Consider the following 18,227-nt stretch of genomic DNA (forward strand, 5'->3'; position numbering starts at 1 on the left):
CTTTATGTTTCATTTGATGACAAGTTTAAGAAGACGCTATGAATACATCTGAAAGATGTTAAAAAATTTTTGTAGTTCACCACTATATCGCCTTGTTAGCTCAGGAATGAAAATGCATTAACTGACCAATTATTGCAACTAAATTAAAATATTTCTTTTAAATATGACAAAGCCATACTGGAAAATGGATGAAAGACAAATATATAAAAGCATTGGGTGAGTAGGAGAAATGACTGTCAGATGAGTTTGTGCACTTATTTGGAAGTATTTTCAGTTTTCATTTGCTCTGAAAATGACATTGCATACAATGAAGTTAAAAGTATAAAGAAAATACCACATATAATTATTTATATACAGAAATAATTATGTATTTCCTACAAACTCTAGCATTTTAGAAGCTTTTTTGTGGAAATATCTAAATCACTGCAACTCTGCTATTTCTGGAATGTTCCCAATTAATAGAAACCACACATTTTAGAATAAATTTCTCCCTTTTAAATGCTGAGAGTATCTTATTACTGCCTTAATGATGGTTTTATTACAGAAATAATACTATACCCCATTTCATACATTGAAGTTTGCTGGAAACGTTTGTGGTTTTGCCTAATTGCACCAATGAACACAACTGACATTTATTCCCTCTGTGCAGAGTGGACTTTTTTCCTTTATCTTGAGCCCTCTTTCAAGAGAGGGTTTTTTGAAATTTAATAAGGACCCAGGAAATACCACGTACACTCCAGTTAGCCAACAAAGAAAGAACTTTCATCTTGAAATCAAACTCCCAGTTTCAGCATTTTTTTTGAGATGAAATCCATGTCTTCTGTTTCATCAGATTTTATATGCACTAATTTAGCCTAAGTCAATTTACCTTTCAAGTGTCTGAGTCTATTTTCTTGCTCTCACCAGCTCTGTGGGGATTAATGACTCATTAGTATGACTTCATATTGTCTTATTACACACGTTACCCTTAATAAAAGGTCTTCCTGACATAATGTTTCTTTGATAATTAGATACCTACTCTAAGTTGCTTTTTAAATTATTTAATTATTATCTGATAAGATTTTAGCAAGCACACTGAGCACACTGAACATATAACACACTTGATCAGAATCTACAAGACACCAGATTTCCTACTGTTCTCTGACCTACAAAACACGTTGCAAATGGACAACCAGAAAAATCAATTAGTGCTTTAAACTGTTGGCACATAAGATAATGCTTTCAGAAGCACAGCTTGGTGACTGCAGAAAATCTATCCACAATAGGAACTGTTTTAGTGAACATAAGTGAAATTCTGATGTTCTTGAAGTATCAATATACAAAATGTTGCAGCTTTTTTCTAACACATAGTTATAGTAAAAAATGTAAAACATCAAAACCTTCTTAAAACCAGGAATTCCTAAAAGTGAGCACTTGCTTTCAATCTAAACCTTAAATAATTTTTTATGTCTTCTTATTTTTTTTTTATATAACTACAAATTTGGAACACTGCAGAACATGGCCTTGATATCATGGAAATCTGGCCTATTTTGTCTTACTCTCATGAACAAAAAATTTAGGTACTCTCTTAAAAAAAAATCCCCAGAAGATATTGAAGATCATTTTTGATACCATCTACTGAGAGTAATCCATTCAATACTGACATTTTGTGTATCTAAGCAGTGAAAACATGTTCATGGATTCAACCACATGTTGTTATCACCTTTATGGTAATCTTTAGATCACTATCTTCTTTAGACATTAAGTTTCTACCTTACTGCACTTCTGAATGCTGCTGTGATTTTAAGAAATGCTTTTGAATCAGCAAACATGTGAAATACAGGGTCAATGTCTCTGAATTAAATCAAAACAAAGTGAGGCAAACACAGCTGAAGACACTGGGAAGTATCAATTACACAGCATTTTATTTCCAGAAAAAAGCAATCTAGAAAAGAAATGGTTCTGCAATATATGGAAACCACATACTGCAGTACATAAAGATCTGAATTCCAACATTCAATATCTTGCCCATCAAGGCTAGAAGTTCAAATTTATCCCACTATATGAAACTTTTTTTAACAAAAAGCCCTTTCTTACAATTTCACTACTTTTGAGAATCTATTTCTTAAAATCGCTTAAGAGAAAGCAAAATTTCTCATTTTTAATTGTTCTTAAAACTTCATTCTGGGGTTTGTGTGGCTGGATTGCACTTAAAGACCTGTAGGACAGAACAGACCAGGTAAAAGAGTCTCTTTATTTGTGTAACTGTATATGAAGATGATATAATTGCAGGTTCAACCATATCACTCTACAGAATTACAGATGTGTCTTGCAACCAATTACTGCAAAGTCAACTCTCAATGCCTTTCAAGCCATGTCCCAACATTTTCTGTCATGGGGACTTGCAGGAATATCTCCTCCCTGAAGAAATTTTGTAACTACCACTAGGAATCTATGGACTTCAATTCATTCATAGGTATGTTTTGGAAGAATTTGACTTTGAAAATACAATTAGTCACTCAGAATGTCATTCAATGCTTAGTCCATAATAAAATATCTCCTATACTTGAGCTACTATAAGTTTGCCCTTTTGAGCCAGTCATAGGTAGGGATGGCAGAACTGACACTAGACAGGCCATAAATTGAATGAAAGGTCTGATGTTTTGAATTCTGACACCTTAATTAATAATAGAAATTGTATTTCCTTAACTTGATGGTAAACAGAAGAACAAGGTCCAGAGTTTTAATTAAATCTGTCCCCTGAACACTGGTGGACAGCTTTACTATGTAGATAGTGGCTTTTTAAAAATTTTTAAAATTCTGCTTCTGGGCCAACCTCTTATAATTTGCAAACCTTTCCAAAACCCAAGCAAAACCCCTAGAGAAGACTTACCTTCCTGTGTCAGATCCTTCAGATGCAAATACATCAGGGCGTCTGCTGTGGATTTTGTGAATGGTTGAGAGTTCCTGACCAATAACATGCTGGGTGTAATCATCTCGCCAGGTAAAACCTGATAAATAATGAAACAAACAAACAAAAACAGAATGAAAAATATTCACTATTTAACAACTTGGAGGTTTGGCAAAAATGTGTCCTATATAAACAACATTTAAAATAAAGAAAAAAAGAAGCCTTACTCGGTTGGAACCCACGAGCGAACTGCAGATTCTTCTCTTCTGTATGAAATTCTGTTAATGAGATTTTGCTAATGAAATTTCTTTGCAATGGAGGGAAGACAGGAAATCATGCAAGGACATTTTGAAAGCCTTTGGTCTTAGCAGAATCTTAACTAGCTGCAAACCAGTTTTAATAGATAAAAAAGGGTTATTTTGGACAGCTATGGAAATTATCCCACTAGCTGGTGTCTGTTGAAAAGTTGCTTCACATCCTTCCCATTCACAGCCACTGCACCCTCTGTTTTCCCCATGAAACAATAAGGTTTCAAACACTGAGGAGCAAGTACTGCAAGTTTTAGTATAACACACATAGAGGTCAATTTAATTTATATTTAAATGTTGCAACAGAGAACTTATCAGCAAGGGGTGAGCACAACTATGTAGGCAAATTACAGTGACTACTCGTTAAGTACATGCACTTCCAATCTCTCAGTAATTACCCTTGAAATAATGACATAATCCCAAATATAAGTGTTACCTGATTTGTAATGTTACAAATTTTTTACTTTGTTACCTGATTTTTTATGTTACAGTAACACTTAAGAGCACAGAACTTGCCGATGATTCTCTGCAAATATCTAATAACTAAATATCACACAAGTGAAGAGAATGTCTGCTGTTATGTGCTGTGCAGCCCAATACCACAATGCAGCCCAATACCACAAAATCTCTCAATGAATATTGATAGAAGTTCCAGATATGGTTATCCTGATAATATCTTCCTGTAAGAAACCACCTAAAGAAAAATCCTCTCTAGCACCAGATGCAGGCTGTCAGATCTGGCTGGTAGAAGCAGGAAGGGAAGTTGCTAGAATTTGGAAGGAGGATTTCCGGTTCAGTCCCTATTCTATGTACAAATTATAAACTTCATCACCATCTGAAGTCAACATGAGGTTTTTTGGTGGAGGCAGACCATTGGGATGAAGATAAAGCATCCTCAGCCTCAGCAGAACTCAGAACTTGGCCACTTCACTACTTGGGATGGGTGCTTTATCCATTGGGCTCTTCAGATTTTTCCACTGCATTGAAGCAGAATTATTTATCTATTTACTAAATTCTAGAATTAAAAAGGAAGCCTTAATAGCATATTTCTCTGTTCTGCCAAAGGAGACAATTCTGAGAATGCAGAAGTAAAAATTACTTTAATATTTAGCAAATTTTCATCCTAGAGAGGAGATACTTAAGTTCAGTATATGCTTAGACAGGGCTAGGAAGCATTAAAACTATGGTGTTGCCTTGGATTTAGACAAGATTTGGGGAGGAATAAAGGAAGGCCCCATTTTGACAAGAGTTAAGTGGGCTGCATCCCAAACTTTTTTTTCATTAGTGAAAATAATAAGTATAAAAAATCTGAACCAATGTAAGTATGCATGAAGCCTTTAACAAACAGAAAAGCTTTCTAACATTCCACTTGTAATCCTTCTTTCACCTTTCCTTAAATAAAAACGTTACTCAAGTTTATTGAGGAAACACTTCACCTGAAGCCATATTAGATGTTAATGGCTACAGTAAATGACTCCAGACACTTGGGAGGGGAAAGAATATCTGTCTCTATCTAATCTGGTTTTATTTCTGATTCATCCTTTTCAAATGCAAATATCACCTTTTCAAAGATGCCATGTAAGAAGATGGATTCAAATAGTTTCAAAAATCTAAATCTAAGGCTGCTCAGAACACGTTTTTATGTGAACACACATAAATGAGCCACCATGCACCTATGATTACTTTGATGTAGTGTAATTAAAATTATTTTTAAACCAAAGTTGAGTTATATTCCATACCTATTTATATATGTATATATATATGTTCAACTTTACTTCTCTGTTGTCTAGCACTACATATTTCTGTTTGTTTTATAATCCCCTGAAGGAGAAAAAATTAAGATAACTTTCAATTTTAGGAGAATGTGCAACATAGAAAGTTCAGCTAGAATACATCTATAGTAAAATCATTAGCATAGCCTTAAAACTACTAATTCATGAGCCATGAGTCCAAAATTACTACAGTTTCACTCTCTAAGCCAATACCAACCCTATTAAAGGTTAAAGAATACACAATAAATAACAAACTTTGAAGAAAAATACATTTAATTATTCTGAAAAGCTTTTTCAAATTAAAGCAAGAAGAGTTCATCCACGGTACCTGCATACAGATAAGAAATTAATCTCTGAATCCTGAGAAATACAGAGTTTTTTGCCTACAAACCCCAATATTTTCAGTAAAAGAGCATACAAAACCATTGTGATGCCTGTTCTCACTAGTCAAGAAATGGTATGTCTGTCGTTATCTTCAATGTATTTTTTCCTACTGCTGCACTATTTTAACATCATTTCCTAATGCATTTCAAACCAGTAAAGATGGACTATCATCCTTAATGCTGTAAACAATGTAACTATGGCACTAAAAAAGAGTAAATAGATGAAAGAAAAACAGACTACTTGTTATAGAGCTAGAAAGAACTAGAGTTAAGGGAATATGCCCTCTCAGCTGTATCTCCAGCGCTTTTAACTCACTTCAGTGTTAGGACAAGACAAGGATGAAAAACACAAATTTCAACTAATTCAAAAATCCCCTTGCCAGTAATTCAATATTTCTGTCTCTTATGCAACGATCTCAGGAACTGCGGCCTGCCTAAAGTTAACCTCATGCCAATCATTTTCCAGCATTGTTTCAGTTTCAAAAAAACATCTCCCACACACTGAGCTGAATAAAACAGCGCATTCGAGAGCCATAATGCCAGGCTGACAGCTGCAATCAGAATTAGGGCCGAGAAGGAGCATATGACGCCGTATGGCGATTTCCTGTTCCCTTTGTCCTTTGTCCCTGTGCCGTCACAGCCCTGGCCTGGCCACCCAATTATTGCGATTTGTGTCCAGCGGCTGAGCAGGATCACAGCGGAGCCCTTGTGTGCGCGTTACTTCCATGTCACTGCCGGGGAGCGGCACGGGGGACGCCCAGCCCCTGATTATCCATGCCCCCCGCGGCTGCAAGGCCCAGGCCCTGCTCTCCCAGCCCAAATTCCCACAGACGGACAATGTCAAGGGAAGAGAAGGAGTCTGGTGGACACCGGAATGACGCAAACACCGTGACAACAGCAGCGGACACAAAACTGCTCTCAGTTGAAGGTCATTGATAGGAGTGAGACCCCACTGTGAAAAACGCCAATCACTTGTTTTTAAATTTTTAAAAGTTTATTAGTAATAAAATGGTTATAAAAATAGTAATACAATTAGAGTAATAATAATTTGGACAATTTAATTAGGACAATATGAGACAATAGAAACAAAGAGTTATGGATGTCCCATTACCTATTTCTGGGCAGCATAAGCCCAAAAAAGGACACACATTAACAGAGGATTAACCCTTAAAAACAATAACCTGTGGCATATTCATACACCTCATACATCAAGCATAAATTCCATTCAAACACAGGATTCTGTCTGGTCATCCTCAACTCTTCCTCTTAATCCTGATGCCGTCTCCAATCCTGAGCAAGGCAGGAAGAATTTCGTTTCTCCTGATAATGGGGCAATAAATTCTTTCTCGGAAAGATTTAGGTGTCCTGTGGCTGCTATCTCAAGGCTAGTCCTTTCTTTAAAAAAGGTATCCTACATAGCATAGTTTCTATTATAACATTTTGTTATAACCTAATAACCTAACACACTACTTAAGAGAATTACTACAGCATAACTTTCTAACACAACACATAGAATATTCATTTTAATATTTGTGAAAAGCCAATCATAAAATATGCATTTTTCATAAAATATGCATTTTTCACACCACGAAAAACAGCCATTGGTACAAGTTTCCCCTACATTCCCTACACCATTTTCATTGGTCTCAGTCCAATGTTTAATTTTTTAGAAAATTGAATTGGAACTCCATATCCTAAATGTATGTGAAAGGGGAATGCCAGTATAAAGAGAGTGAAGACATTAATACCTTTATCAAACCCAACTGGAAGGTCAAATCTAATGGAGGTCGTCTGGATATAACACAGTCTTCATATCACCAGGTATGTCTCCCCAGGTCTTTTATTTCCACATCACAGTCTATTATTATTAGTAGTAGTAGTCGTAGTATTACTCACAACTACAAAAATAATAAAATTATTTCAGTCCCCATTATATTCCCATTATTCTATATAATGGCTGTGTCAACAACAGGTACTCTTCTAAGAATTATTAGCTGAAATCAAAGCAAAATCAAGCAGTTTTAATAGTGAAGAAAACAGTTTCAGAGATTCACAGTGGTGAAGAGGTTAGCTTCTGTCTATGAAATTGAAATAAAAATTATTTTCAAATTCAACATAAAATGTCACTTAACTCACTTAATTGCCTTTGCTGCTATAGCAGTTACAGAGAATTATTGAAAAATACTCAAAATTCAAATATGTATTTCCTTCTCCCAGCTGATTCATTTTTCTAAGCAATTGCATTTTTTGTGTGGTTTTGACTCTGTTTTCCATCTTAGAGAAACTTGATGTCTCCCCAAATATACGCGACCACATCTTTAATGCATGTAAATTATAACAGCAGCTTTTGAAAACATTTTTCTGCTACTTCTCTGTTTAAACTCATTCTAGCTCAGACTTATACAAATGAATTTCCCTCCATATGAAGGACCAAGCAAGAAAAACAAAAATTTTTTTAACAGTTTGGAGGAGTTAAATCAGAAGAACTCAATATAAGTCCTTTAAAGAAACAACACGTCTCAATGCCCTGAGATTTGGGTGTTCCAATCTTCCTGCTGCTGTTCCTGACCAGCATGGCTGACCAGCATGGCTGATGCTGAATAGGGCTCTGCAGAAAAGTCCAGCAGAACCTTTGTCTGACTCCTCCATCTCTTGTACCAATCAAAATCTAAAATTATTAGTTCTTCATCAATATATTATCAGCAAAATTATTTTTACATACCAAATTCATTGAATATGACAGGAGATTATTCTAAATTTGCAGAAACCTATATACAGAAACTTGATTCCTCTTTGTCAGGAAATTCCCCTTTATAAAGGACCAAAACCCTCAGAATTATTCAATATTAAAGACAGGATATGCACTATTTCTGAGTTGTGATATTATTTTTTCTCCAGTTTTTGGTAATGTTAGGCCTTTTGTCCCTATATGGTAGATTAAAAATATATTTTTTTCTCTGAGCTACCTTCAACTGCTACTTCATTTCAGCCAGAAAACTCTCAGCTGTAGAGCTCAGAGACTTTCATCCCCCACGCCATGTGTTGCAAATTGTTAATGCCTACTTTAGCTGTCAGAATGTCTGCAGAATTGGGAATGATTTGCTTTCTTCCCTATTTTCACAACAGACAGGTCAGGGTAACATATAGACAACAGCCTTCCTGCAGGCTGCCTTTCCACATTCTCCAGAGGAGCTGCTCTGTTCTCATTCCACACCTCCCTTTTCAGTGCTCAAGGACATATCCAATAATGTTCACCTATTTCAGCTCTGCCTAAGTCAAAATTGCAGACTTAGTGCTGAGCTTGCTGTGTACAATAAAATTAAGTCTTTCAATTGCTATTGCTGTATTTCCTATCTAAGATCCCAGCCAAAAGATAAAATTCTGGTGTTTGCTCTTAAAATAAAACTTCATCCAAAAGCAATTTTGTATTACAACTTGAAATGACAAACTAACGGCAAAGATAGAAATAGAGAAGTTAAACGCAGCTCCTACACCACAACCTTCTAATTTCCCCATTTCTTTGTATTGGAATATTCATTTTTAGTGAAAATTTTGACTAAGACATTTTCTACAAAACTGGAAGAAAGTCTGTCAAAGCACTTTGTATTACACTTGCAGAAAAACTTAATTGAATGGTTTTGCTCTGGTCTAACTTTGTGTTTGCCTTCTAGATGGCAAGCAAATCTGGTTCAGGATTTATTTGAAGAAATGACTGGGGGTTATAAGCAGTTACAGAACTCTTGTCCAGTCCATCTCAGCTGGAGCTGTGGTCATCCTCTCCTGAAAGTCCTCCACAGCTTTTTTTGTTTCATTCCCTTTTCCACTGCCAGGTACCAGGTTTGCATTGGTGACTTTTTTTGTCTTCTTTTGGACTTTCTAATGAGACCTTTCTAATATGGAAGTATTTCATTTGCTGCACTCAGCAGCAATTCACTCACAGGCAAAGAGCTTCTGTTTGAATGAACAGATGAAAGAGCTGCCTAAGGATTACAGCTTCAATTTTTCATATATTGTTTTATTATACATAAAAGTGATAATCTCCATAGAATTAAATTACAACCATGATCTGCTTACAGTCCTGATTTTAATTTACTCTAAGCAACTCTCCCAGAAGGTAGAGGGAAGGCTTTTCTCTTCAGTTTTTGAAATTTTTCTATTATTTGAAAAAGCGAAATGAGTGCTTCATTTGCCAAGGAGATTATAAAATGCTCTCACAGGACTCAGTATGTAATGTTTCCTTACCTTTATTTCAGCTCTTGCAGAGAGCTACAAATAATTTGGCTTCTACAAGGGAAAGTTTCTAAGTGCTACATAAGACTTTTCTGCCACTGGAGCTGATATTAATAAAAGACTAATATGATAATGCAAAATATATCTCCAAACTTCCACACAGAGCAGGTTACTTTCCAAAGACTACAACAGAATGGATACGTGATTCCCAAATTCTTGAGATGAATTCCATGATGTTCATCATATTAACCTTTCCACAAACTGTTGACCCTCAACCCAAAAACATATCATTCCATTCACAGAATTGCCTTCTAGGAAGGGAGGTTATCTTGCATTGTTACAAGTTTATATTAATGTTCAACTTTAATTTAACTCATGGCCAATCCCATCTTTGACTTGAATATCTTTCTTCCCTGTCTAGGCTGTGACATACTTATTAAAAAAACAATCAACTCTAATACATGGAGAAAAGGTGCACCCCATTTCCTTCTGTCCCTGGACTACACACAGACATTTCTTCTGTGCTGTCAGCCCAAGGAGTTTTCATGGACATGAGGAAATATTCACATGCACTCAAAATAGTGACATTAAAATAACGATGAGACTACTTTGCTTGTTTCACCGAGCTTTGAACCCAAATGCAGGAGCTGGCACTCACACCAAGATGTGTGTAACTATTCCAAATTTAACACAAAAAGGTCTGATGTTATTTTGACACTGAAAAACAGCTCTTTAATACATTAATCCTCTGCAATCTCCTTTTAGAGTAAGAAGTGATGATACTTTTTTTCTGTCAAAATTACTTTCATTTTTCTGTTCCTTTCTCCTTCCATCTTATTATTTCCTTACAAGATGTCTTACAGCACTCTACACTTTCATTCAAACTCAAAGTTTTTCTCAAACTCAGGATCTCTTTAAGTATGCATAAATTGGTTGTAATGCTACACTGTACAATGCTAAGAATGGAGATTTTGTCCAAATAGTAGTTATTAATGCATTTAAAATCAGCAGGTTTTCCTTCACATTTTATTTTATGCAATTCATTTCATGCTATCAGTAGGATGACAGCCTTATTGTCACAAAAAATATAGTTCCTGGGAAAGGACTTTTGAAGTGTCTTCAGTCTGGGAATTAAAACATCACCTGTAACAAGGTAAAATTGGTTGAAAATGTGCTGGCACTTAAATCAGTACAGAAAATTAAGTGGATATACAGGTTACACTTACTCTGGCAAATTCAACTCAGACCTACAGTTCTTCATGTATTTTTAAATGCTTATGAGCAGAACTGTTCTTTCAGCTCCACATAGTGGTTCTCAGCCCCATTTTATGTAACTGTTGGACTCTCTTTGATGTTTGTGAAAAATTAATTTTCGGCTGTCAGAGCAGAGCTCTCAGCTGCACGTGCAGAGCCAATGCCAGGGGTGCCAACCCCAGGCTGGACAGTGAGGGCTGCAGCTGCCAGGGCACCTCCACCTCCGGCTCTGAACAAAATTCCCTCTGACCAAAGTCCAGACAATGCACCAGCAGCACAGAGGGAGGATTACAATGAGCCAGAGCAAAGGCTTCTCCAAGACACTCCCAGTCTATCCCACCAGGAAACTCAATATTCCTAAACCCTTGCCCTAGGAAGGGCCTTAGGTCTGCTACTCATCACACTCTGTGCTGCATTATGGCAAATACAAATTAAAGCAGGTAAAAGGTAATTTGTTTCTGCTAAAGGACTGGAAGAAGCTCTACACACAGTTTGTGCAGAACCATATCTTCCATTTTCCACTTTTAAGCCTTTCTCTGAGACTGTAAATTCCTCCTGCGAGAGGCCATATATTGCATACATTTGCAGAGTCTCTTTCTGCAGCAATAACAATAATTGTTATTGTTGCTATTATTATTAATAAAAGCCCAGCAGTTGCAGAAGAGAGGGTCCCCTTAGGAACTTTGTAAGGGTCTTGGTGGCTGAAAGCTCAGAGTTTTCCAGGGAACTGAGCTTTCAGCCAAGTCAGTTTGCCTGCAGCAAAGATGAACAATCTGCAGGTCATGCTGTTCCCCAAAATCTGATTAGAGCTCCTCGGGTTTCATTTTGAATTCACCCCGTGTAGAGAAAATACACACACTGAATTTGTGCAACCCTGAAAGGCATTTTCAGCCAGAGGAGTATTTGAATTATTTTTCTTTTTATTTTCTTGTGCACATACAATTTTTGGGTATTGATCCTCTAACCAGCTGCAATGGAGGGTGCAATTACTGTACATTTAATGACAGATAGGTTTTTAATTAAAGCCCTTTTATCTTTGCATCTCAGAGCTCTGATGTACAATTCAATTCCAATTTAAAAAAATACTGTACCACTTGTAAGCCAAGGCAAAGTGTCTGCCCATATATTAAGCTGCTGTCTATGGGTAAAAATTCTATAATTTGATTATTTTAGCCAACAATTACAAGGATTTCATGAGGGAATCTCTGACTGACATGATTTCCAACATGGTGCTCATTTTCCCTCCCTTCTTTCACGCAGTTAATACCTCAGTAAGTTTTAATAACATTTTTAGACAATTCATATAGTGCTGATTCATGGACTCCCACTGATGCTTTGTCAGCTGCACACACTATTGTTTCTTTACTGCTTTCTGGGTTTGATCTCTCTGAACACTTAAAATATGCCATGATAAAGCTGTGACTCAGTTTTACCACAGTATACCACAATGCTACTAAAAAAGTTTTTTGAAAAAGACTATCAATGAATTAAAATATTTGCACTAGAAGAACTGGCACAAGCTCATCAGATATGAACTTAAAACCCCTAAAATCTAAGTCTTTATGAGGACAGTTTTTGTTGCCATCTATTTATAACACATCACTCCGTTCAAAAAGATTTGTCAGGTTTCTTGCTCATAACTCTAAAGAGCAGTTTGGTTTAAATGTAATTTACTGGAAACTCTGACATTAACAAAATGCCTCCAAAAGAGAAACAGTGACACAACACTGAAATAAAACTTACAGAGGGACATGAAATTCCTATCAGTCCTGGGAGAAATCTTTTCTTTGTGAGTTCTATGCTCAGCTAAAACCCAAATATTCTAAAATAAAAGCTCTGCTAATTTCATGCCACTAAGGTGGCATTAATTACACAGACCTGCTATTCCCGGTGCGCTCACTATGAGCTCAGAGAACTTTCTCTGGGCACAAGCCATGGTTTGAGGTGTAGGCTGGACCTACAGGCTGAGCCCCAGAGTGGGGAGCCCCAGGAGGGGGAACCAGAAGCACTCGTGCCTTCTCTTGGATCTGCCCTTCCCCTTGTAATGCAACAGCAGCTCCGTGGCTCATTTCTCTATCTGCATCACGGATATAACAAAACACAATTTCAGGGGTTAAAGTGGTACTGCATTTCATGAGACATTTGAATATTGTAGAACTGGGCAGGCATAAACAAAGAACAGTGGCAAAACCAGAATTCAGCAGGAGCTACTGCAGTGTGGCACGAAGTAAGTGACAGGTACTTGGATTTTTTTGAACTTCAGTGTATTTTTACTATTTAGGCAATAGTAACTAATATCAGGGGATTTAATATATTTTCAAAACCACCATTTATTCTAGAAATTTGTTCATCAGCAACTCTGAATGCTGTAAAAAGCAGCAAACCTGCTTTAAAGCAACACTGAAGTGAAGCAGCAATGATGTTAGAGCATTATAAAAACACTGGTGATGTAGCTCTTATGTCTCACTGTTAGTATTGTTACAGAGGATAAGTCTTCTGATCAGTGGCTCCCAGCTTTAAGAAATAATGATATATTTCTAGATAATCGACTGCTACCTATTACCATACTTTTGATGTGGTGGAACAGTCATGTGCCTTATTTTCCACGTCCTCAGGGTATCCTGGTTAAATGTCACATGCATTTTTCTCCCATGTTAAGAAAACAAAACCTGCATATTAATTCTTTTTAAGGGAGGCACAAAATGCAATAAGAAAGGAACATTGATTATTCTATTCATCTATAAAGTACTCCGATAGACATATAAATAATACTGGAAAATGTAATGTAGCTTTAATTAACACCACTGCTCCCCCCATATTATAACAGTCTTGATAGATGAAACCTGCTGCAATCAATCTGATTGCTCTGAGAGCAGTTTAAGCTAATTCACAACAAAAGACATAAAGTTAAAAAGCCAGAATATTGCACAATTTTTACAAGTATTTTGTTATTTAAATTAAGATCTCCGTGTCACTGGCCAGGTTTCTTAGTAGAGAAATTACAAGCAACCCTCACTGTAAATGTAACCAAGAGCTGAAGTGTCCAAGAGCTCCATACACTCCTCTATGGTTGTTCCAAATATCAGAATAAAATAAAAAAGATCTGCCCTCTTCTAACTCCAAAATGCTTGTGGTTCAGCTGTCCAAACCTGTAGCTCAGTAAAGCAATCTACCTACAAAATGTTTGCTATCATGGCCCCAAAAGGCACAAATCTTAGAAAGGAAAGAGCAATGAGTGAATTTCACACAGTGTTAGCAGTTTCAAAAAGAAAAAAAATACTTTATCTAAAGAAATGATCAGTTTATTTTTACACTTCAGGACTATTTGTTGAAAGGAGGAAACTAGGATTAACTTTTTTCATTTACTATGACAAATAAAAGAGAAAGGGCATTGCAAATTTGATGATTTATTGCTAATTTGCTATTCCTGCTCACCATTTATTTTTATGTCTATATATAAAGATAAACTGTATTTGTAGATAATAACTTACATGCATTATATGACATTAAAGAAAGTATTTCCTTCTCTCAATTACTTCTGAGCCAAATGCCAAAGGTTCAAACATATGAACTGAGCATGTCTGTCTTGACAGCCAGATAAGACTGAGCTTTTGTACTTTACATTATATTTAGCAGTGAGTCAGGTTTATTCATTTTGCTCTATGCAGTACCAAGCTATGCCCTTAAATCTATGATATTTTTAGAAACCAAATATATCCAATGTTACTCAGATAATTTTTGATCAACCTGCTTGCTTGAAAGTACATTAGAATTGGTCAAGATTTCCAAGATTACAGCAAAGATAGTCTTATTCACATTGATATGTCAGAAAAAAAGACAAGTCTTTTTCACATCTATTCTGTATTTAGTAAAAAAAAAAATCTGTTCAGCTGACTGTGGTGTTAATATACTTCGTAGATGTAATGTTTTGGTTTGGGGTTTTTTTTTTTTTGTTTGTTTTCTGTTTGTTTGTTGGTTTTTTAGGGTTTTTTGTGGGTTTTTTTTCTGTGATCCCCATTACAACAAGACTAAATAAGATTGTGCAGCCATACCACATAACAACTGTGCAGGCACCACCACTGCAAGACATGATGCACTCCCCAGGTGTCCCTGTTCCTAGAGCTCTTCTCCTGCACACTCAGAAGTCACCTGGGATTCTCCCAGCAGCACCTGGCACAGGAGCAGGGCCACTTATTCCCCAAGGCTCTCCCAGAGACTGAGCAGGTTTTGCTGTGTGGATAAACACACTCCAAAAACACTTTATCTCCATCACTACAGAAGTTTAGCTGGAAGTGTTGCCCAGAACAGGTCCAGCCCCAGTTTTGGTGCAGTCTTGGATGGTGTGGGCCTTTGCCAGAAGTGGTTGGATGAATGGGTGCAAGGAAATACTCCTGTATGGGAGCTTGTGCAAATATTGTACTGAAAAAGTGAAACTAGACTCTTTCCCACTCTCCCCACATTATGGGCTTACATTGATAACAGGAATAGGAAGCAGAAAGTACTTTTTTATTATTCCTGTTATTATTCACATTAATGGCATATCAACAGATCTGGTAGGCCAAATCATGATCACAATGGTTGTAAATCCTCTTTACTTTTAGAGCAAGCCCTTCAAATGGCATTGAAGAATGCATAGCATTTTTCATAAAACAGAAGTCAGCTTCTAGTCAGGTGTTTAAGATTCAGTTATCCCTAGATATTAAACAAATATATAAGCTGGATATATCCCTTCTCCTACTATACTTTGCATCATTTTCGTTGGCCAGGGAAAGTTTCCCTGACACAGTTTTTACAATCCCACAATTAATTTGTCTTCATTTCATTGTTTCCTTAATAACACTATGTAGGCAACAGATTTCAAGCCTTTCCAAGTGGAATGAAGCAGAAGTGAGCTCACATCCCTAATAAATTGTTTATTGAATATTTATTTTTACTTGGATGACGCAGCGCTTGTGAATCCGCTGGCGGTAAAGCCCATGCTTACATGCTACAGCACAACATTTATTGAAGCAGATATTCCTGCCAAATCTATATTGCATTTATAAATCTTCAAAACAAGCTGGTAAATGTCACTTCTTCTTAAATGCTTGGCAGAATCAATGACAAGTGTTGCTGCCTTTGCCCTTGAAGAATTCATGTGTTTGGATCTGAGTCCAAATTCTAAAAACCTGTCCAGAAACACATGCAACATAAATGCACATGAAATGCACAAGAGGAAAGGAATGGGAAGTTATTCTAAATACAAAAGTTCAAGACAAACAGGAAAGCTTTTCTATGGCTTTTTAAGATTTTCACTGTAAGCTCTGTGAAATGCACTACTTAAAGCCCATTGCCTTCTTTCCATTCTGCATTGGAACATTTTACAGTGGTCATCCATACACTACCCAAAACCAACCAGCTCATTTGGATGTGGCTTTAGTACCTCATTAGACATCTCTTGCAATAAGTATATATAAACTAAAAAGCAAAATATAGACTTATAATATCTAATTCTCAAAAAAATGTAGAAACAATCCTGGCATAACATCAGGCAAATGCTACGTACTGCATATCTGGGTTTCCTAAGTATGTATCTTTCATTTTCTGAACGATAATTCTGATTTTTTAAAACTATATCTCCAACTTTCAAGAGAAACAAAATGCAAAAACTGAGCAATACAGTAAAAAAATGTTCTATGTCCTCTAACTCCTTGCATGCTGCCAGGGAATTGTGGAACAGTCTGCTCAGTGTCAGTGGGATGCCCATCTCCAAAGAGCGGAGCTGCTCTGTTAGCAGCACAGTCCAGATTCGCTGTCATGCCTGACATGGCACAACCCAAATGCTTTTCCAAGGAAAGCACTGCAGCGTCCTCGTTTTCCATCTGGTTTTCTACCAGCAATGGTTTAAAAGGGTATGGGGTAGTCTAGTCAGGGCTCTGAATTATACAGCAAATAGTATTCTTCAAGAGCATGTCAGCTGGCTTAGGCTAATGACATGTTTCTGTGGAAGAGCTGCAACTATATCTTTTTTGCCCACGCTGGATTTCTCAGAGTTAGGGGAATTTCCCTGAGGAGAAATGCTGTCAGCACAGGGCAAGGAAAGAGACCAGATAAAGAGAATCCATGGAGATCCAGCAGAGAAAAGTCGCTCTCCTTCTGAGTTATAATCCCCACTGCACCTTATACCCTCCAGCCACACAGAGTCTCCCTCCTTTCATAAGAATATTTTCTTCTGGGGAGAAACTGGATATGTGATTCTCCTGACTTGACCCACAGCTATCTTCAGGGCGCCTTCCTCACTAGCCAGAACCAGCATCTCTTTTCTTTTTAGCAAAACCTACCTTTGTTTCACTCCCAAATGGTGCTGAATGTGTTAATTAAACAGAAAATAATTGGCAGAGCTTGTCATAGAAGTGACACTGCAATGACACATGAGATCTTGGGGCAATATTAATTGATAAAATACAAAGTGAAATGGAAAAAAAGATTGGCTCAAATCAAGACTTTCTGTTTATTGGTAGAAGCCATCAGAGTTTTAAAAAAATAGTCTCCATCTTTTGGTGGCTGTCAGGCTTCTAATTGCTTCAGAATGGAAAACTGGGTTTGAAATGGGAGTAGTTCAAAAGGAAACAAAAACCCCACAGCCTAGATGGTGATGATGAGCAAAAATGACTTCTCAAGCATGCATCCAGGAAAATGAAGGACAAAAAAGATTACAAGATACTTTGCTACTTTTCATTTCTGAGTTAAACTAGGCACATTCCCCACACCAAAAAGAAAATAAAAGGATAAATAACCTGTTGGCAATTTCACCCTATTCAGTAACATCCCCGGGGATGGTATCTTGTAGTAGATATGAAAAGGTTTCTTGGGCTACATGAGACTTCAGAAAATGTGATTATTACATTAATGCATTGTTTTACTCTAAATAAAAGATAAACCCATTCCTTTTACAATTTCAACTTGCATTTATATCTGCACACAGTGATTTGTAAAGCTTATAAAAACTGCTTAAGTACACACCACTTCTTTTTCTCTAATTCCTGTATGCTTTGTTAAATAGTTGTCTTAATGCAACAACAGCAGGATATTTTGGATCTTTACAGGAGAGATGGATTACATGGCAGCCACTAAATATTGGCGAAAGTATCACACATTACACGAAGTTTTCAAATGTGTAATGCAAAGACTCTTTCATTTCATCCAGCAACCCTGAAGATATCTCAACTGATAAAAAGAAATATTCCAACTCCCTCTTTGAAAATTACTGAAAGCCAGGTGTCAAGATGCTGGAAAGCTGCCCTTTCATCAGCTCTCTTTGGCTACGTGACAGGGAAATGAGAACCTGTTGGAAGAAGGAAAATATTCTCTGTAAGTTCCTTCTCAGTCTGTGGCATTGATTCCATACAAC

General features: G+C 36.7%; 1 protein-coding gene across 2 annotated transcripts in view; it reads right to left on the minus strand.

Annotated features, from left to right (window-relative positions):
* The window catches only part of PTPRN2 (protein tyrosine phosphatase receptor type N2), a 636,599-nt gene that overhangs the window by 410,455 nt on the left and 207,917 nt on the right, over positions 1–18,227 (minus strand). For both annotated transcript variants that reach the window (XM_030971071.1, XM_030971072.1), the window contains one exon: positions 2,873–2,990. In XM_030971071.1, the coding sequence (XP_030826931.1) occupies positions 2,873–2,990 (118 nt within the window). The remainder of the gene's footprint in view (positions 1–2,872; positions 2,991–18,227) is intronic.

The sequence above is a fragment of the Camarhynchus parvulus genome, chromosome 2, assembly GCF_901933205.1.
Source record: "Camarhynchus parvulus chromosome 2, STF_HiC, whole genome shotgun sequence".
In the NCBI taxonomy this organism is placed as follows: Eukaryota; Metazoa; Chordata; class Aves; order Passeriformes; family Thraupidae; genus Camarhynchus; species Camarhynchus parvulus.